Here is a 27026-nt window from a genome sequence, read left to right on the forward strand (position 1 = left end):
ATATATATATATATATATATATATATATATATATATATATATATATATATATATATTTAATTTAAGGAGTAAATGTAGTAATGAAGATAGAAAATTAAACTAACTGAAAATATGATTGTAGAAACTACGAAAAATATAGTTCAGCAGGTGGGACTCGAACCCACAACTTCCAATCTCCGGTCAGATGTGTTCCCGTTACACCACCGCAGAACGTTAAAGACGTAGTTCTAGAATCGAGTTTTGTATCGCTTATCCAATTCTCGCACTTCGTACATTTACTCAGTAGAGACTATTATTTATAGCTGGCTATTGTTTCAACACCCTCAGTGGAAGTTGGAATGACTTCTCAGTGTGAGAGATAGAAACGTGCCAGTAAGTTGCCATCTCTACCAGCAGCAACATCGACTTGCGTCACAAACATTTTTACTTTTCTTTTTTCGACTCTAAGCAAAGTCATGCTATTTTTTAATTTTAATTTAAGGAGTAAATGTAGTAATGAAGATAGAAAATTAAACTAACTGAAAATATGATTGTAGAAACTACGAAAAATATAGTTCAGCAGGTGGGACTCGAACCCACAACTTCCAATCTCCGGTCAGATGTGTTCCCGTTACACCACCGCAGAACGTTAAAGACGTAGTTCTAGAATCGAGTTTTGTATCGCTTATCCAATTCTCGCACTTCGTACATTTACTCAGTGGAGACTATTATTTATAGCTGGCTATTGTTTCAACACCCTCAGTGGAAGTTGGAATGACTTCTCAGTGTGAGAGATAGAAACGTGCCAGTAAGTTGCCATCTCTACCAGCAGCAACATCGACTTGCGTCACAAACATTTTTACTTTTCTTTTTTCGACTCTAAGCATATATATATATATATATATATATATATATATATATATATATATATATATATATATATATATATATAGATATATATATATATATATATATATATATATATATATATATATATATATATATATATATATATATATATATATATATATATATATATATATATATATATATATATATATATATATATATATATATATATATATATATATATATATATATATATATATAAGTAATGCTCGAATGGTTACGAGTATTATAAAAAAAATATTTATTCACGTTTAAGACCGATTACAATAGAACGCACGCTTAAGACTAGCTCGATATTCCTTTCGTTAAACCTTTTATTAACTAAATCTACCTAGTCAGCACAACCAATATCGTTCGATGGGTCCTCCACGTTGGTACTCGTTGGTCGTGTCTACGTTGCCTTCCTGGGTTGTTGCTACGCTGGATTCTTCCTGGCTCATCATTTCTACGGTGCATCGATCGTTGCGTCCGATCGATGGGGCAAGTTGGCGTTGGTCGTCTCGATGTAGTTACCCTGGCTGTTGCTACGCTGGTTTCTCCTGGCTCATCAATTCCCTGGCGCATCGGTTGCTGTGGTCGATCGATGCGGCGTGTTGGCATGGTCGGCTGGGCTCGTCTTTTCATAACGTCTCCCCCCATAAGTATCAAGCGTCCTCGTTTGATGTTTAAGGACCTCGGATAATGGCGTCATGGTGTGGACTCCATTGCTTCCGTGCTTAGGCGTATCTTCATTCGTCTTAGCCGTCCCGTCTATTCCTCCTATATGTTTGGGGGTAAGAAGTTCTGGTAGCTTGGTGTGATTTTCCTTGCTCACCCTCGCATGTATTTTTCTGTAGAAAAATGCAGTGAAGAAACAAAAAAAGGTTAGTGCGAGGAGGATGACACCTCCATATGTTACCCGTTTTTGTGTATGGTTTAGAGATATTTGAATCTCGCTGAGTTCTTCTAGGTTCAGGATCTGAAGCATAAAGTTTTCTTCGTCGTCTTTTGAGTAAGATGTGTTTTGTAGAGGTTTGCTGTAGATTGGAACCAGATACTCGTCTTGTTGAACTACGTCAAGCCTTCCAGAGAATGTAAGTTTGCGAATTCTAATGGTACAGTTTTCGGTTTCTACAATGGTGGCATCCCGTACCATCTTCGAGTTTCCACAAGAGTCTCTTACTTCAGTGTTTTCGGAGGTATCGATCAGGATAACGCCTTTTACAATTTCATTGACTTGGAATGCTTGTTTCGTCTTTACAAGCGGGCATGTTGGTGTTTGATGGGTTAAAATTTTGTAGATACATTCGTCTTCCACCAAGTTGTTACCCTCGCATATGTCGCATTTTGATGTTTGGGAGTAAATTAGATCGCCATGCTTAGTAACCAGGTTGATATGAGTGTCGATTCGTGTTTCGTTGATTTTCAAGGTATGAAGTTCCAAAAGGTCGTACGTCTTCTCGTCTAGAATTGGTGTCTTGATGAGTATAACTGCTTGTCCTTTGCTGATGCCGATACTAGCTGTGCTGTACTGAAAAATTTCGTCTAAATAATTCAATTTAAGGTTTTGGTTTACAAGTTTGTCGAAAATGTACATTTTCTCTTCTACTGAAAGAATATTTTTGTTTAACAAGCCTATTCTAGAAAATTCTATCTGTTCCTCGATGTTCTCTAAAATATGAATAATTTTATCTGTATTCCAAATAAGGTTAATGAATTCTAAATCTGATCTCAAGCCTTGTACTGAATTATATTCTTTTGATATTTTGGAGCTGATTTTTCCAAGTGCATCTGTAATGTTGTTGATTTTGTCTTTAAAAAGTTCATTGATTTGAATTTGTCGGACTTGGTTGCGGACTAATTTGTTTTCTTGTGTTTGCAATTCTCCTAAGCTTTTATGTATGATTTCGAGATCATCATTATCTGGGTTCCCTGCAATGATTTTAATAGCCGTTCCTAGTGCATTTATTAGTGCTCTTTTTGTTCTGTGTGTATTTAAACTCCTAAGTTTTCCGTTGGCTACTTTAATTTTTTCTACAAGAGTTTGTTCTAACAATTGAACACTGTTTTGAATGACTGGGTAATTTTTTCTATATATTTTACGTTGTCTTCTAGCGACCTAAGATTGATTTTGTGTAATGTCCTGTCATATCCAGTTTTGATCCTTGCTGTTTTGATTTTGAATGCAACCAGTCCATTGCTGTTGGGAATTTCTTTGTATGTGGTAGCATTAATTGTGTGGATGAAAATTATTCTGAAAGGAAAAAGGGATGGTTTAAATGTTTAGTTTTTTTTTTTTTATTATTATTTTGTTAGGTTTTAATTCGGTTTTTATGGATTTTAATATCGTTTGCATCAGTAAAAGTGAATTCATCATTGGATTTAACAGTTGCAATTTTATAAAGGTTTTGATCTCTGGTTTGTCTTTGACCAATTTTTATGTATTTTTTATCATTTATATTTAAAGTTTTTGGTGTTTCATTTTTATCAAATTTATTCTCGTGTGCTTCCTTTCGCTTATTGAGTTCAACTTTTATCGCGGATTGAATTTTATCAAAATTTCTTGCGATTTCCTCGCTATTTGTAATATTTGTTTTGTTAAAGACTACATCGCGTGGTTTTTGATTAATTGCCGAATGAAAAGTATTGTTGTAAATGTCGGTTAAAATATTCATTATTTCGTTTAATGCCAAATCTTTGTACTTCGCGTGTAAAGTTCTGTACAGCTCAATCAATGTTGAGTGAAACCTTTCAACAATGCCATTCGATTCGGAGGAACTAGCATGATGAACGACTATTCCTAAATCGTTTAGGAATCCGATAAAATCAATGGATTTAAAGGAAGGTTCTTGATCGCACACAATCGTTACAGGTCTTCCAAACTGTCTAATGTGATCCGTTATTGCTTTTTTCATGTCAATAATGGTTCTTGTTTCGAGTGCAATTATATTCGCGAATTTGGAAAATGAATCAACGATTGTGAGCCATTTATGACCTTTCATGAAAAAGACGTCGATATGGATTCTGTCAAAAACAGTTTCACCAAAGGTACTTCTTTGTATCAGTTTTGGAGGTTTTCTGTCATATTTGCTACGTTTGCAAATATCACAGGATGTGATAAAAATTTTCAGCTTCCTTTCAAGCTCGGGAAAGAAGTATTTTTGGAGAATCTGTTTCTTATTTTCCTTTATCCCCCTGTGACCAAATTCGTGGACTTGTTCGATAAGTTCATCTTGCTCGGTATCTAGACGGATGTCTTCTAGTAGCTTCTCTGAAATAAATACTTTGAAAATTTTATTAGTGGAAAAATGTGTTTTATAGGTTTCTTGAATTAATTGTAGCAGTGAAACTGGAGCTTTTATGCAGTTAACTCCTTTGGGGTTCAGATAGTTTTTGAAGATGTTCACAATATCAACCTCTGTATATTGAGGTCTAGCAATTGTATATCTGTGATATTTTGTGAAAACCTCTTCATGAAGATCGGTATCTATATTGCCAATTTGAAAGATCAATTGCGTTTTGAACAGATTAATTGGTCTTTCCGTGCAACTTATAAAGTAGTCATCGCTAGTGTCCGCTGAGTGGACCGTTTCTAAGTCGTCGCTTGAGGTATTAACGTTGACTTTTTCGTTTGTTTCGGTTCTAATTCTTGATAGTGCGTCTGCAATGACGTTCTGTTTGCCCGGTTTATATTCGATTTCATAATCGAATTCTCCTAGGTTTAACTTCCATCTCACTATCTTGTCATTTGTGTTCGTAAGGGAATATATTAATGGTTTGTGATCTGTCACCAACTTGAATTTTCGTCCGTATAGGTACGGTTTAAAATGCTTTACCGCCCATACAATGGCTAATAGTTCTTTTTCTGTTGTGCTATATCTCTCTTCAGTTTTATTTAATGTCCTTGATGCGTATGCTACTGGACGATCTTTTCCAGGTGTGCCCTGCGAAAGAACAGCTCCAATTGCGTAATCGCTTGCATCGGTTGTCAAAATAAAATCTTTGGAGAAGTCCGGATACATAAGTATCGGGTCCCTTATTAATATTTGTTTACATCTCTGAAAACATTCGTTGATTTCAGGAGTGATTTCGAATTCTTTATCTTTTCTTAACAGGCTCGTCAAAGGCTCTACTAGTTTGGCGAAATCTTTGATGAATCTCCTGTAATATCCTAAGGTTCCGAGGAACTGTCTAACCTCTTTTTCATTCTTAGGTATTGGCCACGATCTGATACTTTTAATTTTATCCTCGTTTGGCCGTACTCCGTCTTCTGAAACGGTGTGTCCTAAAAATTGAACCTCCTTTCTAAAGAATTCGCATTTGTCTAATTGAATCTTTAGTCCAGCGTCTTTAAGTCGTTTTAAAATCATATCCAGATGTTTTTTATGCTCCTGGAGAGAACTAGAGAATATTATTATATCGTCCATATAGACGAAACAACACACTCCGATAAGATCTCTCAAGATACAGTCCATAACGCGTTGGGATGTAGCCGGAGCATTTTTAAGACCGAACGGCATTCTGGTAAATTCGTATTTTCCTGAATTTACTGAGAAAGCGGTCTTTTCGGTATCTTCCCCTGAAAGTTGTATCTTGTGGAATCCGGAAACCAGGTCAACTGTCGAAAAGTAACAGGCTCTTCCCAATTTGTCCAGTATATCTGTGATATCTGGTATTGGGTACTTGTCATTGATCGTTTTTTCGTTCAGTTTTCGATAGTCGATTACCAAACGAAATTTTTTTTCACCTGAGGCATCTGCTTTTTTCGGTACGACCCATACCGGGGCAGTGTATGGAGAGATAGACTCCTTTATGATACCATCATTCAGCATTTTCCTCACTTGCTTCTGAATTTCAGCTTCAAATATTTGTGGACATTTATATGACTTTACATGAATTGGTATGTTATCAGTCGTTCGTATGCTATGTTTGATTTTGTGTGTAAAAGTTAGTTTTTCAGATTCTTCATACAAAACGTCTCTATTTTTGTTGATTACTTCTTTAAGAGCATCTTTTTCTAGTTCATTCATGTGTTTGTCTCGAATGTTGTAGTTGATTTTCTTCGATGCGATGTCTGCGTCAGGTAACTTGATAATTTCACATTTTTCAGTTTTAGCTTGAAGTTGGTTTATGTTGATTTCTATTGGGGACTTGGTATGATTTTGCACTGCTATGAAGGCTAAATTATTCTCACTCTTATAGAGGCCTGGTAATATGGTGAAGTTTTCGTGGTGCTTTTCTTCTTTAATGAGAAAATCTCCGTCTTTTTTTTTTTTAATCTTTACAAATTGAAATTCCTGTTCTGTTATATTTATTCTGTGATTATCTGGGAATCTCTTTTTCATCTGAATGGTCTTTCTCCCGATTTTTAATGTGTTTTTGCGAATGTCAATTTGAGCGTTCGAGTCTCTTAACGACTCATAACCAATCAATCCATCAAAGAAGTTGTGAAATTTAAAGATGAAAAACTTCAATTTCTTGTTGATTTGAAACGGGTCGAAAGAGGCCGATCTGTTTATTGAGTGGGTTCCTTTTATGTTCGTCACCTTAATTCCCGTTTCGGTTTTGCAGTTTTCTATATTGACGTGGTCTGGTGAAAGATAGTTTTTGTTCGCACCTGTATCGACCAAAAATTTCATTTCACCTTTCGACGTTGGAATTGTAATATAGGGTATGAAGTTGTTGTTATTCTTTACCTTTTTGCTTTTAGTGCTTCGCTCACCTGAAAATTTAGCTCGTCGTCGACGAAGTAGTCATCGTCATCCGACTCTAGAACGGATTCTTCCGGCTGATTTGAGGTGTCAGGTTTTTCCTCAAGTTTGCTTTCGCGTTTTGTTTTATTGTCGTGGTTATTCACCTCGACACGAGATTTCGCCGTCCTCATGGAGACGTCGTCGTCCGATGGTGAGCTTCTCGTTTTAAATTTTACCGACCCATATGTTTTTGAATGGTTTGGGTTGTTGGAATTGGAGTTGGCAGGTTTCGCATTAAGCGAGTTGCCGTTGTTGTTGTAATTGTTTTGTTTCGCCTGTCTATTATGAAAACTTTGTTTGTCCATGTTATCTATTGTCGGCTTCTTATTTAGCGTACGTCTGTATGCTGCATTCGCATACTGCGTAGTGATGGCGTAGGCTTCCTCTAAAGATTCTGACCTGTAGCTTCTCACGTGCATTGAAAGGTCATCTGTTAAGCCATCAATAAACCTGGTAAGCGTCATAAGACTAACGAGGTTGTTAATTGCTTTTGTTGAATGTCTGTAATCATCCATCGTCGCTGCCGTGGATTTAATGGCAGTGTCGATGGTCTTGATTCTATTGTAGTACTCTGGCAAACTTTTCTTGCCCTGATTTATGTAGAATAGCGACTGGATATGAGACGTGAGATCACGTCTATCTCCAAAAGAATTTAGGATGACATCTTTAATGTCGATCCAATTGTTAGGGTTACCCGCGGCAATCAGGATTTCCTTTGCCTCCCCTATGATTTTGTTCTTAACTGCTCTAACGAGTTGAGAGTATACTGCCTGGCCACGATACCGTTCGAACAAACCGAGTGTGTTCTCAGCGTCTTCGAGCCATGCACTCGTTTCTTTTTTATTACCGTTAAAAGTTGGTAAGTTTTTAATCGGATCGGGTGTCTGAAATTGCAGGAATGGATCATCTGCTTTGGCTTTCATTTGCCTAATGGTTGAAACAAGATCCTGCTGGGTGTCAGTCAGGTTTCTAATATGTTGAAGCAATTGCTCCACTGTTATTTCTTGTTGTTGCACCCGTGGTGGTGCATTTTGATGGTCTCCTAACTCGTCCAGTTCTGGTGCTGGCATGAGGTCTGGGGAGATCATAAGTTCACGCTCCATTTTAAATGAAGTGAGATTTGTTTGTTCACTTGTTATGGGAACTAAACAATATGCGAACCAGTTTTGAGTTAGATATGCGCTCACACTTGCACTAGCTTCACAAATTTATTTTGAGTTTCACACACTTCGTTGTGATATGTGGTATTCAATCGGCAACTAGTCTCGATGAAAAGTGACGATTGAATTATGTTTAGATTTAGTTTAAGAGTGTTTTACTTACAGAAATGCTTTCAGCATCATCTGGAGTCTCAAGTATGGTCCTCTGGTAGGTTGTAGGTAGATGTGTGTGGGTCCTTCCGTCGCTCCGAATCACGCAAACTGAGTGATATGCGCTCACCAGTGGCTTCGCCGATGATCCGGTTATTCTCGATGAATGTTGCTCGGGTTGGGCTTTCGTGAGGTGCTCTGTTTCCAAGCGCTTTTATTTGTTAAAACTGCGCTTATTTTCACTAAGTGCAGCTTCTATTTGCGATATCACTTGATAGTCACTTTTGGTTTGTTTAACTAAGTCCTAATTTTCACTTGGACTTGTATTTTTTCCGGTTCACTTAGCACTGCTTTTTCCGCACTAAGTCTTTTCCTTAATTCGCACTTAGGAAATTTAGCGTTTCACTACTTCCACGCACTTGCCGTCGACTGCGCCAGTAATGCTCGAATGGTTACGAGTATTATAAAAAAAATATTTATTCACGTTTAAGACCGATTACAATAGAACGCACGCTTAAGACTAACTCGATATTCCTATCGCTAAACCTTTTATTAACTAAATCTACCTAGTCAGCACAACCAATATCGTTCGATGGGTCCTCCACGTTGGTACTCGTTGGTCGTGTCTACGTTGCCTTCCTGGGTTGTTGCTACGCTGGATTCTTCCTGGCTCATCATTTCTACGGTGCATCGATCGTTGCGTCCGATCGATGGGGCAAGTTGGCGTTGGTCGTCTCGATGTAGTTACCCTGGCTGTTGCTACGCTGGTTTCTCCTGGCTCATCAATTCCCTGGCGCATCGGTTGCTGTGGTCGATCGATGCGGCGTGTTGGCATGGTCGGCTGGGCTCGTCTTTTCATAACGTATATATATATATAAAAGGTTCACCCAGATGGTCGACTTGTTATCTATGGAGCTGACGGGACTAACACCCTTAGTAGTGGCGGGCGACTTCAACGCTTGGGCTGTTGAGTGAGGAAGCCGCCGCACGAGCCGGAGGGGTTAGATCTTGTTGGAAGCTTTGGCAAAGCTCAAACTAGATCTGGCCAACGTTGAAACCAAGTGTACATTCAGCAGAAATGGTGCGGAGTCGATCCTCGACGTGACGTTATCCAGCCCAGGACTGATCGTGAACTGGAGGGTAGACGATGGCTACACCTATGGTGACCACCAGTCAGTCTGCTATAGCGTAGTCCATAACGTGAGGCGGCAGGCGACGGATAGAGCCAATACTCCGACCATCCGCGGGTGGAAGACATCGCATTTCGATGCCGAGGTATTTGCAGAAGCAATGAGAAGAGAGCGCGAGGGGGGCAGTTGGCTCCGCCCGAGTGCTGACCAATAAGTGGCCACATCGCGGGCGTGCGACGCCACCATGCCTAGGACCCGCCAACCTAGGAATGGTAAGTCACCGGTATACTGGTGGACCGACGCGATAGCGGACCTCCGTGCAAGGCGGATGTTGCAACGTGCACGTACCGATGCACAGAGAGTAGAGCGCCGTGTAGCATTCGGATCTGCAAGATCGGCGCTCAAAAGTGCGATAAAGGCGAGCAAGAGGGCCTGCTTCGATAGGCTATGCGCGAGTGCCAATACGAATCCGTGGGGCAACGCCTACAGAGTCGTAATGGCGAAGACCAAAGGCGTGTTGGCGCCTGCAGAGCGATCACCAGCGATGCTGGAGCGTATCATCGAGGGACTCTTTCCACGCCACGAGCCAAATCCTTGGCCTCCGGTTGCTGAGTCTCACGTCCGATGTTCCAGTATCTCAGACACAGACCAGGGATGGTCGGCCAACCTGCCGGGCATCCAATCCGTGAGAGACGGCAGCCGTGCCGAGGTTGTGGAGGAGGTAAGGGTTACGAATGAGGAACTCATCGTGATCGCCAACTCCCTAAAGGTGAGCAAGGTACCGGGACCGGATGGAATCCCGAACTTGGCCATCAGGACGGCCATGAAAGTGGCCCCCGATCTATTTCGAGCAGTCATGCAGAAGTGCCTGGATGACTGCCTCTTTCCGGACAGGTGGAAGCGACAGAGATTGGTGCTGTTGCGAAGGCTGGGAAACCGCCAGGGGACCCATCGGCATACAGACCTATCTGTCTGCTGGACACTACGGGCAAGGTGCTTGAGAGGATTATTCTCAACAGACTGGTGAAGTACACAGAGAGTGTAAACGGTCTGGCAAGTAACCAGTTCGGCTTCCGGAAAGGTAGATCCACGCTGGATGCTATTCTCTCTGTCACCAAGACGGCAGAGGTAGCACTCCAGCGTAAGAGTTGGGGCATTCGCTATTGCGCAATCGTCACGCTTGACGTGAAGAATGCATTCAATAGCGCCAGTTGGGACTCCATAGCGCTCGCGCTTAGGAGCATCCACGTACCGGTGTCGTTGTACAAGATTTTGGAAAATTATTTCAAGAATCGGGTACTAGTTTACAACACGGAGGAGGGTCAGAAGTGCGTCCCAATCACCGCAGGGGTACCGCAAGGTTCACCATCCTGGGCCAGGTGTTGTGGAATGTCATGTATGACGGGGTGTTGAAACTAAAGTTCCCTGTAGGGGTTGTGATCGTCGGTTTCGCAGACGACATCACGCTAGAGGTCTACGGCGAGTCGATCGAAGCGGTCGAGTTCACGGCCGCGCACTGCATACGCAAGGTCGAAGACTGGATGCACTCTAGGAAACTGGAGTTAGCGCACCATAAAACGGAGGTTACGGTTGTGAACAACTGCAAATTAGAGCAACAGGCGGTGGTCAGAGTCGGTGACTGCACCATTACCTCAAGGCGTTCCTTGAAGCTCTTAGAGGTTATGGTTGACGATAAGCTCACATTTAAGAGTCACGTCGACTATGCCTGTAAGAGGGCTTCAACGGCCGCTGCAGGACTATCTCGAATGATGTCGAATAGCTCAGCGGTATATGGCAGCAAGCGTAAACTTCTTGCCAGCGTGGTTTCGTCCATACTTAGGTATGGTGGGCCAGCGTGGTCCAAAGCGTTAGGTACCAACAGTCATCGTCGTAAACTGGAAAGTACCTACAGGCTCATGTGCCTGAGGGTTGTGAGCGCGTACCGTACAGTGTCATACGACGCAATCTGCGTCCTGTCCGGCATGATGCCTATCAGCATAGCCATTAAGGAGGACGTAGAATGCTTCGATCAACGTGACACAAGGAGTATACGAGGCACCAGAAGTACATTCTCGATGATCAGATGGCAGCAGGAAAGGTCCAATTCCGTAAAGGGTAGATGGACGCATCGACTTATTCCGGACGTATCTGGATGGGTCGGGAGGCGCCATGGAGAAGTTAACTTTCACTTGACACAGATTCTGTCAGGTCATGGTTGCTTCAGGCAGTATCTACACAGATTCGGGCATGCGGGGTCCTCTATGTGTCCCGAGTGCGCGGATGCGGAAGAGACTGCTGAGCATGTCCTCTTCGTGTGCCCTCGTTTTGTGCATGCGCAGAGCGACATGATGGTAGTGAGCGGGCCAGACACTACTCCGGACAACCTAGTTCGGAGGATGTGTAAAGACCCAAACATTTGGAGGGCGGTTTGTACAGCCGCCTCTCAAATAGTTTTAGAATTGCAAAACAGGCGACAGGTTGACCACCGACACGCCAGTGTTAGCTAACGGCCATTCTCCAGGTTAGGTAGCTAAGTTAACAAAGAGACCTAAGGAACCAAGAGGGTGCACAGAGCACAAAAGCCGCTCCCCGAAGCAATACCTAGCGGTGGTCCCGGGGAGTATTATGGGCTGGAGACTTGGTTGGTCACCTCAGGGGTTTGGATGCAAATTTCCCCTTCACCTGAAACAAAAAAAAAATATATATAAATATATATATATATATATATATATATATATATATATATATATATATATATATATATATATATATATATATATATATATATATATATATATATATATATATATATATATATATATATATATATATATATATATATATATATATATATATATATATATATATATATATATAAATATATATATATATTTACAGGCACTTTACCTAAAACAATCGCTATTAAACGAGGTGATGATAAGAGCAAAAATATGCTAAAAAACGCTCTGAGGATACAACGTGTACATGGAGCTATGAGAAATACTGATACAAAAAAAGGAAAACTCATACTCCAGCTAATTCAGACTAAAAGCTAATAAACTTGCTTTATGGTAGGTTTAAGCACATAAAACTATAATTGGGTGATATTGGTAGAAGGGAAAGAAGCTCGGTGTAATAGAGCAGTAGTAGGCTTGAAAATCAGGGGTACAGCTCTCACACAAGCACGGATATAAATAATAAGCGTGTCACTTACTTCAATAATGATACCGTAAACTGGGGTGACTTTGATCACCGGGGTGACTTTGATCACTGTACTTTTTTTTTGAAAATGTGGTAAAAAGCGCTCGCAGTGCTTCAGATTTGGCGTAATCTTCACTGATTGTGTGGATATATGTCTGCATTGCTACTATTCATGCATTTCCTGCTATTTGAAGAGTGTTTTTCATGCTAAAATAATAATTGAAAATAAAATGTATTTTTGGCGATTTTTGTTGCATACAAACAATCGGTTTAGGCAGGTTCAAAACAACAAGATGCAATACGTGAAGTTTTTTTTTTATTTGGTTCCCAGATTAGTTCTTAAGATGAACAACAATGTATTGTATTTCATTGTTATTTTTGCAAGTTTTTCCTCGAAGGCAATGTTGAGTCCCAATAATCTCCACAGTGTATTACATATTTCTTCTTAACAAAAACCCAAGACGTGAAGTAACATGCAAATTTGGACAATTGCATAAGTCATATTCCACGTGGACTAGTTTTTGATGATTTTAGACCGCCTTCCCTCTCTGTGGATAATCATTAATATATATTCTAAAAATTTTGTATGAATCTTGAGACATTCGCCAACATAAACTGTTCATGTAGAATGTGCTTTCCATATTTATAAACACGTTTAAGTCGTTTTAGGCTGTTTAATTTAGTGAAAGTAGCAAAGTGTTACTCCAAATTCATCAAAATGATAAAGTGACCAAAGTCACCCCTGAATGATGATTGGTGTAAAATTTTTAGAGCATATTTAAAAACAGCAAAACTGTTGCTAAACTTTTGAGGTAGTGACTGAATCTTTCTCAATGCATGCCAGTACTTATTTTAAAAATATTAAACAATATTTTTTTCAGTATATTCTGAAAACATTTAAGTTACAATCAAAAAAGTGATTAAGGTCACCCCAGTTTACGGTACTGCAGATAATATGAAGTGCGTAGTATAGAAAACACCTGGGCAATGTCACAATAGATCAAATGTTTCTGGTCGCAGTTATGGGTCTGAACAGAGAAAAAAATTTACAAGCTCTCCAATTGTGGATTTTTTTAAGAAAAATAAGTTAATCGGAGTTTGTAGTTTTCGTAATTTATTGAAAAAAAATAAGCAAAAGCAAAGCAAAGCCTTGGTGCTACATTCCGATTCGGAACTTGACCTTTTGTTTATCATACACAGACTTCGCAGCCAACCGTTAAGTGTACAGGACAATTGCGGGGCTAGCGCTACGATCCTACTGACACTAACAGTCTCTCCCGAGTCAAGACTCGAACCTACGACGACTGGCTTGTTAGGCCAGCATCGTACCTCGAGACCAGCTGGGGAGGTTCTTAACTTAATATAATAAAAGTTCAAATTCTCCTGCAAAACAATAACTTTACCATTTTTAGCATGTTTACCACACCTTTCACTCATTGATAGCACGACCACTAAGTTACAGTAGGTAGTGTGCTTTTTGTGTGTCTGTATGGTCACCCCCACTTGCATGATCCGGTGCTGTACAAACGATTTTACTCTAGAGGCAAACTAATCTTTGTTCTTTTACGTTTATTGTATGCTTTCCGACCAAACCAAACGTACACAAAACTGCGCACCAATGCTTGCCGATTTGGTTGGTTCAAATTCAAAAGTGTTTACAGGAAATCCTACCATCACGTTTCGGATGCTGTGGTTAATGCCTTGGCAAACATAGCCGCCAACATCCAGGGAGAGTTGGAGATGTTGGACCTACTAGGCAAACTGCTTGAACTTTTCGTTCAAATTGGCTTGGAGGGGGAGCGATCATACGACAGTACTTCAGGTGCACAAAAGGCGAGTTCCAGCGCAGGGAATCTGGGAATGCTGATACCGGTGATTGCGGTGAGTGTTCAGCAACTCGTGGTCAAATCTGGATTTTAATGAACTTCTTACAGGTTTTAGTAAGACGATTGCCACCTATTAAAAACCCGAAACAGCGTCTTCACAAATTGTTTAAAGATTTTTGGCTTTATTGTGTTGTTATGGGTTTCACAAACGCAAGGTTATGGCCTTCCGACTGGTATCAAGGCGTTCAACAAATTGCAGCCAAGTCACCATTATTGATTTCTCAAAGTGCACATCGATCGGAAATGCGAGAGTTGAATTACACATCTGCTATTCGATCCGATAGCGTTAGTTTAAATGAGTTGCGCAGTCAGATTTTGGTACTACTAGATCATCCACCGGCAGATATAACAGCATGCATTAATAAGCTCACGTTTGCGCAGTGTACATACCTATTGAGTGTATACTGGTTGGAAATACTTCGAGTAGAAAATGCTTCCGAACCAAGTTTGGAACCCATTTTAAATTATTTGTGTGATAATGCTCTGTTGAAAGACAAGTATGGTATGTGGCAATGTATTCGTTGTATTGGCGATCAAGTGTTTGAAAAGTTTAGGAGCGTTCTTCTGGAGGAGGACGCATTAAGGGAGAAAGTTTTAGAATCACAAGCTATGCTACTATTGGTATATTTCAACCATATTCACAAACAGATTCAGTTAGTCGCAGATCAATATCTCTCACAGTTAGTTGATAAATTTCCACATCTCCTGTGGAATCGTAAAGTACTGTGGTGTATGTTGGACGTTCTGCAGTTGTTGGCGTTTTCGTTGACACTTGATCCAAATGAAGAAACTCCGACGCTACGAGTAGCGTCTACGCCATACACGCTTCAATTAATGGATAGTTTACCGGCCAGGGAAAGCCGTGTTAAAGATTTCGCTGATCGCTGTCAAGGAATAGTCAACGAGGCGATGAAGTGGGCGCCAAAATCAACTAGAAGCCATTTGCAAGAGTATCCGAATCAGGTACCATCAACATCACTGTCAAATCACAGTGGCTTGGCATTGGCTGTGGACTCAATCTTACATACGTGGGTTACTAACGCTAGTCTTCAGTCGACTTCAAAACGACCCCATTGTGTAAACAGTGACACCTCTAAGTTCGTGTCGGTCCTTTGCTTGCGTAGTAAGTACGCGGGAGAAATATCCGGATTGTTATCTGTTCTTGAAGATGAGGAGAAGAAGGGACTTGCGGATCGACTAGTCAAAGACATTTGGGATGCTTGCGCTGAAAAAAGTGATGCGCATCATCGTGGAGCACTGTGGCGAGCAACGGCATATTTGATACTTTGTTCTAGCGCTAACAGAAAGCTGTTGCATGCTATTTCCTCATCCCAGGTACAGTTATTTACGGAATCAGCGATGGAAACGGCCGTTGAATGTTGGCAATGGATACTGACTGCAAGGCAGGACTTGGAGTTATGCTTCATTCAAGAAATGGTAACTGCTTGGCAGACGACATTCGATAAACGAATTGGTTTGTTCACCGAAGAAATTGACATCACGAGTCCACTTGCCGCCTATGAAGGCTGTAGGTTAGTTCCAAAGCCAATTATGGTTGCTCCACATTCAATTTGGCTTCAACTGCTTTCTGAGATGGTGGATACAGCCAAATACTGCAATCGTGATAAAGTTGAAATGTTTTGTATGCTACTTCATCGCTGTCTTCCCTTCAGTCGGGACTTCAAACAAACTAAACACATTTCTACAGTCGGATGCCGATTCAAGCTTCTTCAGTGTGGTTTATCGTTACTACAAGGAAATACAATTCCAAAATCGCTGGCTCGAAACATTTTGAGAGAACGCATTTACGCCAATGCATTAGATTATTTTTGTGGTCCGCAACTCTGTCCCAGTCAACCCAGAGAAGCTTTATTGGAGGATATTTCTATCTTGTTGAAATTTTGGCAAACAATGCGTAGCGAGAAGAAACACCTGGTAGCATCGGAAGTCAGTGATTACGAATTGAACCCGACTTCGCAAAATCTTTCGGTTAACAAATCGTCTCTAGATACAGCATCTCTTGCCGGGAGCGAAGTCGCACGATCTACCAGCAGTGGAAACGCCGGTTGGTATAATACCATTCCTCATTCCACATCAACACTCTCGAAAAGGTCTAATCGGATCAAACGCCCGCCCTACCAAAAAGATGCATACGATAAAGACTACATGAAGAAACGTAATTTAATTCTTGAGCTTTTAGCTGTTGAAATCGAGTTCATGTTAATTTGGGCCAATCCACTGGCTTCTCCAGAAATGCTAGTTGCTGGTGAAGAATCGGTTGCTGAGTGGCGAGCTCGACCAATCAAACTGAATGTCTGGCGTGACTACACTCGTCTTGCATGGTCTTATAATCCAGCATTGGCTATTTATTTACCACAGCGAATTAGAAATGCCGAAACAATAGAAGACGAAGTTACACGTCTAGTATGTTCTGACCCACTGTCTGCTATACACATCCCAGAAGCGTTGAAATATCTCGTCACCACACGAACCTTACTGAATGAGACTCCTGAGTTAGTGTACATGTTGACATGGGCCCGGGTCAGTCCCATACAGGCTCTATCGTACTTTTCTCGTCAATATCCCACTCATCCACTGACCGCTCAGTACGCGGTCAAAACCTTGAATTCGTATCCGGCCGAAGCTGTTTTGCCGTACATTCCGCAATTGGTTCAGGCACTTCGACATGACACGGTAACAAGAGCTTTATAAATCATTTATCTTCAATAACAACTATCTTTAATTCACAGATGGGATACGTCACCGAGTTGATCAAGCATATATCTAAGCGGTCGCAAATTGTGGCACATCAACTAATTTGGAATATGCAAACTAACATGTACATTGATGAAGAGATGCACCACAAAGATCGTGAGTAGTGTTTGTTGATATGTAGAAAAGGCAATTGTATTTTGTTTTCCTTGTAGCAATATTATATGACGGCTTAGAGTCGCTGTCCCAGAACATCATTTCGTCCCTTTCTGGACCGGCCAAACGGTTCTACGAGCGAGAGTTCGACTTTTTCGGTAAAATTACAGGTAATTTCTTTTTTAGTTTTTCATTTTCTGAAAGTTTCATTACTATTTTATTTAACCAATAATATTGCTGTTATTGATTAAATAATTGCATTAATTAATTAATTGCATTTTTTTCTTCAATTCAGCCGTTAGCGGAGAAATTCGCTCGTTTCCGAAAGGTCAAGCTAGAAAAAAGGCGTGTCTTGATGCACTCAGTAGGATAAAAGTACAGGCGGGTTGTTATCTGCCATCGAATCCAGAGGCTATGGTGTTAGACATCGATTATAATAGTGGAACTCCAATGCAAAGTGCAGCGAAGGCACCCTATCTTGCACGGTTCCGTGTTCATCGTTGTGGCATTACGGAACTGGAAACAATGGCAATGGAAGTGTCTAACAATCCTGATTCGCAGCTGGATGCCCCTAAGATGATAAGTTCAATGGGTCCGGAGATGTGGCAAGCAGCTATCTTCAAAGTGGGCGACGATGTGAGACAGGATATGCTGGCCCTGCAAGTTATTTCTATTTTCAAAAACATCTTCCAGCAAGTTGGCCTCGAACTATTTTTGTTTCCATATCGAGTTGTTGCTACAGCGCCCGGGGTATACTGTTAGCTAAGTTTTACTGGCTTTAATGAGACCCAATTCTATTCACTTTACAGTGCGGTGTCATCGAGTGTGTGCCAAATGCTAAATCTCGTGATCAACTGGGACGACAAACAGATTCAGGCTTGTATGAGTATTTTTTGCATCAGTATGGTGACGAAACATCGAAAGAGTTTCAAGTGGCACGCAGCAATTTTGTCAAGTCGATGGCTGCGTATTCGGTGATTGGGTACCTGTTACAAATAAAGGATCGTCATAATGGCAACATAATGATTGATAAAGATGGACATATTATTCATATTGGTAAAACGTAACTGACTGTTTACATGAGATAGTGAAAAAAAATTTGTTTCAGATTTCGGATTCATGTTCGAGTCTTCTCCCGGAGGTAACATTGGTTTCGAACCGGACCTGAAACTAACGGACGAAATGGTGATGGTGATGGGTGGCAAAATGGAAGCTGCTCCATTCAAATGGTTTTGTGATTTGTGTGTACAGTCGTTCTTAGCTATACGGCCCTACCAAGATGCAATTGTGACATTGGTATCACTGATGCTAGACACTGGACTACCGTGTTTCCGCGGGCAAACTATAACACTATTAAAACAAAGATTTGTTCCAACTAAAAACAGTAAAGAGGCAGCCGCGCACATGCTGGGAGTGATTCGCAACTCGTACCAAAACTTCCGCACCAGAACTTACGATATGATACAATATTACCAAAATCAGATCCCGTACTAAAGTGGTGGCTAGCATAAGGAAATGACAAGTTTGGTGACTGGTTTGAATATTTAGACAACTATGTTTGACCCATTTCTGGCGCCACAGTATTGCTTATTGCTCGAGTTCGAATAAATTGCTTTCTAGACCGAAAGATCGACAATATTTTTTTAATCCGTTTGGTTCGGATTGGAAGTATCTCAGCTTCGAGTATGCCAAAACTAACTCGTCTGCGCAAGGAATGGGTTGAACTTATACGAGAAACGAGTTCTTAGTATTCTACTACTCTTACTCAATGTGGTATTCTATGTGATTCTTAATGTAGTCAATCGTATTCCTGTTGAATGTATATTAACTATTAAAATATAATAACTGAAAAAGTAAAAATGTTTTATTGATGTTGACGTAACAATGTGTTTTTTTCTGCATAATTAGACCTTGTAATTGACTTGTGTCACAGTAATCATCGCAGCAGTCGGGTGTTGTGCACATACGGCATAAACACAAGTGCTGAATTCATTTTAAAGCATTCGAATGCAGGCTACTGTTTTCTAGCGATGACACAGTATTGTAATCTACAAATATGCGATTCCATGCCTCTTTACCGGTCAGCTCCAGGTCGAAGTGTCCCTTATTTTGCGAAGAAGTCGTTTTTATTCAATCCGGTTTATGACTGCAGCTCGCCAGCCATGTCGTCTTCGGAGGCCCGCATGTCGCCTTCCACTTGATCGAGCCACCTTGCTAGTTGCGCAGTTCGTCACCTCCAGTCGGTTTGTTAACGAGAACCATTTTCACCGGGTTATCTTCCGACATTCATACGAAATGCCCAGCCCCTGATTTCAGCCGTTTGGACGATAAAAGGTTCGCCCAGCAGCCGATGCAACTCGTGGTTCATCCGTTACCGCCACGATTTATCTTCCATCTGCACTTCACCACAGATGGTATGCAGCACCTTCCGTTCAAAGACCCCAAGGGTGCGTTGGTCCTCCACGAACGTGGTTCAAGTTTTGCGACCGTGGAGGACTACCGGACTGATTAGTATTTTGTAAATGGTTCGTGCGGCGACAAATTTTATTCGAGAGGAGTCTCAAGTAGGCACGATTTCCTGCCGTAAGGCGCCGACAAACTTCTTTGCTAGTGTCATTGTCAGCAGTCACCAGTGGGGCCAGGTACACGAACTCGTCTACCATCTCGATTTCATCAGCTTCGACACGTTTATGGTGTAATCCGTCCGGCTTCAGTCTGGTGACGTCTTCGTCATCCTCTCAAGGGCTCGTACTCCAATAACAATGTCATCGGCTAAGCCAAAGAGTTGAACAAACCTCGTGAATATCTGACACTCGTGTCGATACCAGCCCTACATATTGCAAAGCGATGTTATACCCATAATTCCAAATTTTGGGGGTGTTTAGAAAATTTTTAGTATGAGCGAATGTTACGCTTAACAAGACCTACTACCTACACTAGGTCATTTCAGGAGTTCTAAATCGCTGTAGCACAGTGTAATCTGCCATAGCTGATCTCGATCGATTGTGTCGTACGCCGATTTAAAATCGATGAATGGTGTGTGGACACAGCAGTATCTACACATTACACGAAACACGAAATTGTTGAAACCCTCAAATCTGAGATCTTGAACGAGCTCAAAAACGAGCTCAGACACAACTTTACTGCGCTCATCAACTCAAATTCATTAACGCTCATATCATCGAAGCGCTCTGTCAACGAAAACGTATCTATTCGTCGTCGACTCTTTGGCAAACCAAAAGCAGAAAAGCCACTGCAAGACTCTCTTATGTGCGATTCTGCCGAATCAGTATCCCCATCGTTTGGTAATTCGGCGACTACAAATCAAGCTCCGTGTGATAAATTTTGGTTGTACTTGTCGCGCATTTCTCGCGATGTCTCCGTCGAGCAGGTGCGAGCTTTAGCTACGCATCGCCTTGGTACCGACCACGTGGAGCTCGTTAGACTTGTAGCCAACGGGAAGGATGCCAGGTCTATGTTGTTAATCTTGTGGTATCCCTTGTTTTTATAGCAGGTTTTCACAACCCTGCGATCTTTCAGTTCAGTGGAACGCGGAAACGATATTTAATACGTTCCGCGTAACACTGTCAGAAAATGGTAAGAGAAATAAAATGATTCTGGAGCGGGCTCTCCAGGCTCAGTTCGAGTTGGTATTCCAAACAGTAAACACGGTCTTTCTGTAGTGATCAAAACGTACCGAAAAATCCGCGTGTTTAAGTAGTCAACTCTTGGAAAGTTTAAAGTGCAAGTATTAAAGTTTCAAAGTGTATCCGCTAGTGTTCTCCAGGTCCTTTTTTAGTTTGTTTCCGACCGACATCCTGCTCTGCCGGACTTAGGATAGTGTCTCCTCCGTCTCTGCGTGATTACGCCAACAAGTTTAAAGGTTTTCGGAGATAGAGTGGCTAAATATCCAGGTAAGAATTTAAGTTCCTTTTACTAAGCTTAAACACAAGCCTTAGTCAAGGACTAAAGCTTGTGTTAAGTCTAGTTACTGCGGTAACATAAGTTATTACAGTGGCGACGAGGTGAACAAAAAAAAGGAAAAACGCGTGCGACACCATTGTTTTTTTTGGTGTCATTTTGGACCGTTTCAAGACCATTTATCATTTCAATTAAACCTCTAACGGAAGGTGAGAATTTTCTCTTTTTTTTCGTCCAGTGGTGTGACATAGCGCAAGCGAAGAGTGGCACTATTTGCATTTCGGCAGGTACAGGTGTTAGCCGTGAGTAAAAGCATAGGGTGGTTCGAATAAATGGGATTTTTTTCTCAACAAAAAAAAAATAATTTTTCAACGGATATGGAAATTACGACAACCGAAGGGGTGTCCAAAGAGGAAACGTGCGAGACCGGCTAGGGTTTAGGTCTCAACCTGCAGCACAAAGAGGACGAGGCTATAAGCCAGCCGAATGGTACCTGAGCGAGAATAGGCGGCGGCGTGACTATTCCCAGATGACTTGCGATTTTTGAGGGGTAAAGGGACATATAAAGCGTAAGTGCTTTAAGTTTAAGAATATGCAAAAAAATTCAATAAAATTTGTCGGTCAGCCGTACCGTCCCCAAGAAGGAAAATTAGAAGAGATAATGAGTGAGTGGAGAAAGATTGGGCTTGAGAGCGATAGCGATGGAGATAATGATAGAGACACAGGTGACATTCAATGCATGCAAATTTCTTCTATAAACAATATAAGTAACCCCTGTATAATACACATTGATATTAACAATATTATGATCCAAATGGAGATTGATTGCGGTTCTACAGTTTCGGTTATAAGTAAAAAACAATATTTTTCCACTTTTAAAAATCCTCTTTCTTAATGTAACAGAAAATTAATTGTGGTTAATGGGGATAAGTTAAGAATCGAAGGGGAGGCAAAGGTTTCAGTAAAATTTAAAGGGGTAGAAGCAAACTTGAAGCTTCTGGTGTTGAAGGGTGACCATGATTTTGTTCCTTTATTCGGTAGAACCTGGTTAGATGTTTTCTACCCAAACTGGAGACAATACTTTTCTAGTTGTGATATGATAAAAACGGTAAAAGAATTGAAAGGCGGTAAAATTACTGCAAAATTAAAAGAACAATTCAACGATGTATTTCAGAAAGATTTCTCGAAGCCAATTAAAGGCTTTGAAGCAGAATTGATACTTAAAGACAATCCACCCATTTTTAAAAAAGCGTATAATGTACCTTATCGACTGAGGGATAAAGTTTCCGTTTATTTAGATAAATTGGAGAAAGAAAAAGTAATTATGCCAATTAACACAAGCGAATGGGCCTCTCCAATTATCATAGTTATTAAAAAAAATAACGATATACGTCTTGTAATTGACTGCAAAGTTTCACTAAACAAATATATTATACCAAATACTTACCCATTACCAACTGCCCAGGATTTATTTGCGGGTTTAGCGGGTTGCAAAGTGTTTTGCGCCTTAGATTTGGAAGGCGCATACACTCAACTGTCGCTTTCTGAAAGATCGAGGAAATTTATGGTTATAAATACCATAAAAGGTTTATACACTTATAATAGGCTACCCCAAGGTGCCACTTCTAGCGCCTCAATCTTTCAGCCGGTAATGGATCAAGTCCTAAAGGGAATTGATAATGTATATTGTTACTTGGATGATGTACTTATAGCGGGTAAAAACCTTGAAGAATGTAAACAAAAACTTTATTCAGTGCTGGAGAGACTATCCTCGGCAAACATAAAGGTTAACTGGGAGAAATGTAAATTTTTTGTGTCAGACTTGCCATATTTAGGGCATATTTTAAGTGAAAAGGGTTTATTGCCATGTCTAAATAAAATCTCGACTATACAAAAGGCGACAGTGCAAAGAAATGTGACCGAACTCAAATCATATTTGGGTTTATTAAATTACTATAACAGATTTTTACCTGGTTTGTCTACGAAATTATATCATTTATATAACTTATTGAAATCTAACGTAAAATATGTATGGGACATTAATCGTGAAAGAGCATTTCAAGAGAGCAAAAATATGCTGATTAAAACAGATTTTTTGGAGTTTTATGACCCTTTGAAGCCTGTGGTGGTAGTTACTGATGCTTCTGGCTACGGTCTAGGAGGAGTAAATTCTCATGACATTGACGGAATAGAGAAACCTATATGCTTTACTTCCTTTTCTTTAAATTCAGCACAGAAAAACTATCCAATTTTACACCTGGAAGCACTGGCTTTAGTTTCAGTTATAAAGAAATTTCACAAGTTTCTTTATGGACAAAAATTCACAGTTTACACAGATCACAAACCTCTTGTAGGAATTTTTGGAAAAGAAGGGAAGAACTCTATTTATGTTACAAGATTGCAAAGATATATTCTAGAGATGTCCATATATGATTTTGAAATAAAATATCGACCGTCCGCTAAAATGGGGAACGCAGATTTTTGTTCAAGATTTCCTTTAGAACAAGAGGTTCCAAAAGAATGCGATTTTATTAGAAGCATAAATTTTACAAAAGACATGCCTTTAAATTTTAATAAAATAGGTCAAATGACGAAGGAAGATGAATTTCTAATGAATATCATATGTTATTTAGCAAAAGGTTGGCCACCAAAGCTAGACAAATACTTGGCTAAGGAATTTTCTAATAAAGATGAACTAGAAATTGTGGACGAATGTCTATTATATAAAACCAGGGTAGTAATTCCACAGTTATTACAGGGCGAGATTTTGAAACTCCTGCATGTCAACCATGCAGGAATGTGTAAGATGAAACAATTGGCCCGGGGTACAGTTTTTTGGTTTGGTATAAATTCAGATATAGAAAAATATGTCTCTAGCTGCGACGTGTGCTCTAGTATGGCTATAGTGCCTAAACAAACAGGAGAGTCCAAATGGATTGCCACTACCAAACCTTTTAGCAGAATACATATTGTTTTTTTTTTTATTTTGAACAAAGAACCTTTTTGCTTTTGGTAGATAGTTATTCCAAATGGTTAGAAATAGAATACATGAATAATGGCACAGATACAGGGAAAGTTCTTAAGAAATTGATTGTGTTTTTTGCTAGATTTGGCCTGCCGGATGTGTTGGTTTCGAACGGTGGTCCTACTTTCAACTCGTATGATTTCGTAAATTTCTTAAAAAGGCAAGGAATTAGGGTTTTTAAAAGCCCACCTTACAATCCTTCGAGTAACGGGCAGGCTGAGAGACTGGTCAGAACAGTAAAAGAAGTTTTAAAAAAGTTCTTAATGGAACCGAGTTTTATAAATATGGGATTGGAGGATCTAATCCAACTATTTTTAATTAATTATAGAAATAACTGCATGACAACTGATGGTAAATTTCCATCAGAAAAGATTTATTCATTTATACCTAAGACTTTGTTGGACCTTATACACCCTAGAAAGCAGTATAAAAATAACTTACTAACAAACAATAACCCAGCCAATGATGTTAACAGTCCAACAACAGTAAAGCATGACTCACTGGACGATCTGATGGCGGGAGATACTGTATGGTATAGAAACCACAGTCCCCAAAATCAGAAAGGATGGTTGAAAGCAAGTTTCATTAAAAAGTATTCTCAAAATACTTTCCAGGTTGCAATTGGAAACGCAACTACACTAGCCCACCGGACGCAGTTGAGGAAGGTGACAGAAGACAGCTACATCCGGCCGAACGTGACGGTGGCGCTGGCCACTCCAAATGGCGGTATTGATGACGATGAAGAACCATTCAGGGGATTCCCGGAGCAGAAAGTAAGGAAAAGGAAAGCGGAAATGCCGGGACCAGAAACGACCGAACTGAGGCGATCGAAACGCATACGAACGGCGAAGGCTGATCGAGATTTTGTTTACAAGTGAATATACACTGTTAATACGGCGAAGGCTGATCTGAAAATATTATAAATTTTTTTAAATTTCTTTCAAGTTTAATTTTTTTTAAGGGGAAAGAGCTGTGGTATCCCTTGATTTTATAGCAGGTTTTCACAACCCTGCGATCTTTCAGTTCAGTGGAACGCGGAAACGATATTTAATACGTTCCGCGCAACACTGTCAGAAAATGGTAAGAGAAATAAAATGATTCTGGAGCGGGCTCTCCAGGCTCAGTTCGAGTTGGTATTCCAAACAGTAAACACGGTCTTTCTCTAGTGATCAAAACGTACCGAAAAATCCGCGTGTTTAAGTAGTCCACTCTTGGAAAGTTTAAAGTGCAAGTATTAAAGTTTCAAAGTGTATCCGCTAGTGTTCTCCAGGTCCTTTTTTAGTTTGTTTCCGGCCGACATCCTGCTCTGCCGGACTAAGGATAGTGTCTCCTCCGTCTCTGCGTGATTACGCCAACAAGTTCAAAGGTTTTTGGAGATAGAGTGGCTAAATAGCCAGGTAAGAATTTAAGTTCCTTTTACTAAGCTTAAACACAAGCCTTAGTCAAGGACTAAAGCTTGTGTTAAGTCTAGTTACTGCGGTAACATAGGTTATTACAAATCTCTTTTTTTTTTTATAGAGGCTTCCAGATGGTTAATCTCTTTCAAAATTGGACTGAACGCTGGTTTTAAGAAAAAAGGCCTCTTTTCCACAATCTGGCCAAAAGAAATTTACTTCCGGGAATTCAAGAACAGCAGATCTACCGCAAATTTTTGGAAGCCATCTCGAGTCCCAAATCCCGCTTCTTCTGGCATCGGAACGTCCCTACCAAATCAATCAGTATCCGAAAACGGTGTCATGGAGAAAGATTAGCTGCGCATACTGGCGTTACTGCAACAGATCCGGGACGCGCGTCACTAAGCATTTCGGAAGCCTTGGATCCAAGCTTCAAAGGATGCTGAAGAGGAAGACCGAGGGAAAAGAAGCTTAATCGCTGTGTGCACTTGGCCGGGAGGTTGGTGCATGCGGTAAAACAGTAACAAGTATCTGGAGAACATGGACATACATGTCAGGAAGCGGCAGTCCTGCCCACTGGTCTCGGAGCTGCAGGCAATGACGCAGCGACAGCGGTTGAATAAGATGGGCAATAATCGTTGAAAATCTGTCCACGTGGTATGTGGATGGCTCCTAAGGGCGAGGACACGGTGTTCTGGCCAGATTTAGCGTCGACCCACTACTCGAAGCGATCGTTGGAGGAGATGGAGCCGCTGAATATCGATGTGGTACCGAAGTCGGCGAACCCGCCCAACGTCCCCCAGGTGCGTCCCATCGAGAATTTCTGGGAAAACTTGAAGCGCAAGATCTGTTCCATCAATTTTGTCGGGAAAACGGAGGAGGAAACAATAAAAAAACGAAGAAACAGCTTAAAAAACATGCCTACACGCATGTTTTCGTCCGCCTTGGCGAATGTTCCGGTTAACTGCCGGAAGGCCGCTCGCAAGGGCGTAGATTTTCTTTGCAAATAAGATAATATAATTACCATTAATGGGAAATTTATCAAACTGAATTATCTGTCTTAGTTTTTTTCATCACCATCTGAAAAAAGTCTATATTTTTACCGCAAACGCTATGAAGACTGCTGCCAGCTTCTCGGACTTGATACACTGGAATGACGTCGCTCTATCACACAGGCAGTTTTTGTGGCAAAACTACTAAAAGGCGAAATCGATGCCCCGACCTTCTTGCCGATATTCATCAATACGCTCCTGGAAGAAATATACGCCAACGGAATTTCCTCCATCTGATATCGCAGAGAACAGAATACGCGCAACATGACACTGTTTTTGAAATCTTTGACTTTACTACTAAGTGTTTCCAAAACCGTTCCTCTTCAAGACGATAATCATATCTTCGTTGTTTTTAAAATTTTGTTGTTAGTATTGTTAAGTAGACTTTTTATCTTTATTAAGACAATCGATGTCAGATGAATGATATGACATAATAATAATATAATAATATGACAGTTCCTCTGATGGCTAAATAAAACTTCCATGATGTTATTTCGATTCATGTTGAAGCTTTTTAAATCTATTGATTGTATGGAAGACATGGTAAACCTTTCGTGTCGTGCCTATATAGGCGTCATCCATTATGTTATTCATTATGTAAGGACTTTTTTCGAAACTT

At 40.5% G+C, this 27026-nt stretch overlaps 3 protein-coding genes across 10 annotated transcripts in view; 2 read left to right on the forward strand and 1 right to left on the reverse strand.

The window, feature by feature from the left end:
- LOC129722928 (phosphatidylinositol 4-kinase alpha) overlaps window positions 1–18900 on the forward strand; it is a 29275-nt gene extending 10375 nt beyond the window's left edge. For 3 of the 5 annotated variants that reach the window (XM_055676781.1, XM_055676784.1, XM_055676786.1), the window contains 7 exons: window positions 13914–14142; window positions 14196–16841; window positions 16898–17018; window positions 17075–17185; window positions 17311–17765; window positions 17825–18071; window positions 18124–18900. In XM_055676781.1, coding sequence (XP_055532756.1) covers window positions 13914–14142; window positions 14196–16841; window positions 16898–17018; window positions 17075–17185; window positions 17311–17765; window positions 17825–18071; window positions 18124–18509 — 4195 coding nt within the window. In that variant the 3' untranslated portion in view covers window positions 18510–18900. The remainder of the gene's footprint in view (window positions 1–13913; window positions 14143–14195; window positions 16842–16897; window positions 17019–17074; window positions 17186–17310; window positions 17766–17824; window positions 18072–18123) is intronic. The other 2 variants (XM_055676783.1, XM_055676785.1) reach the window with 1 other exon arrangement.
- The window catches only part of LOC129722933 (protein unc-119 homolog), a 56520-nt gene that overhangs the window by 13605 nt on the left and 15889 nt on the right, over window positions 1–27026 (reverse strand). The window contains exons 3-4 of one of the 3 annotated variants that reach the window (XR_008727682.1): window positions 22384–22480; window positions 11725–11742 (exon numbers count right to left, since the gene is read on the reverse strand). The exons of 1 other annotated variant lie outside the window; for it this stretch is intronic. The gene's annotated coding sequence lies outside the window, so the exon portion shown is untranslated. Of the gene's footprint in view, window positions 1–11724; window positions 11743–22383; window positions 22481–27026 lie in introns of those variants that run through there. One more of the 3 variants, XR_008727681.1, reaches the window with a different exon arrangement.
- LOC129722932 (uncharacterized protein K02A2.6-like) lies at window positions 20670–25248 on the forward strand. 2 transcript variants are annotated; one of them, XM_055676795.1, is made up of 3 exons: window positions 20670–20763; window positions 20815–20929; window positions 21175–25248. In XM_055676795.1, the coding sequence occupies exon 3, from the start codon at window positions 22033–22035 to the stop codon at window positions 23950–23952; it is 1920 nt and encodes a 639-aa protein (XP_055532770.1). In that variant the 5' UTR covers window positions 20670–20763; window positions 20815–20929; window positions 21175–22032; the 3' UTR covers window positions 23953–25248. The 2 variants fall into 2 exon arrangements, 1 of the variants encoding a protein (XP_055532770.1); XR_008727680.1 differs by having other exon boundaries at window positions 20676–20929; window positions 24576–25248.

The sequence above is a fragment of the Wyeomyia smithii genome, chromosome 2 (assembly GCF_029784165.1).
Source record: "Wyeomyia smithii strain HCP4-BCI-WySm-NY-G18 chromosome 2, ASM2978416v1, whole genome shotgun sequence".
Lineage (NCBI taxonomy): Eukaryota > Metazoa > Arthropoda > Insecta > Diptera > Culicidae > Wyeomyia > Wyeomyia smithii.

Coding starts and splice junctions, on each gene's coding strand:
- LOC129722932 (XM_055676795.1), top strand. CDS start 22,033: ATGATAAAAACGGTAAAAGAATTGAAAGGCGGTAAAATTACTGCAAAA.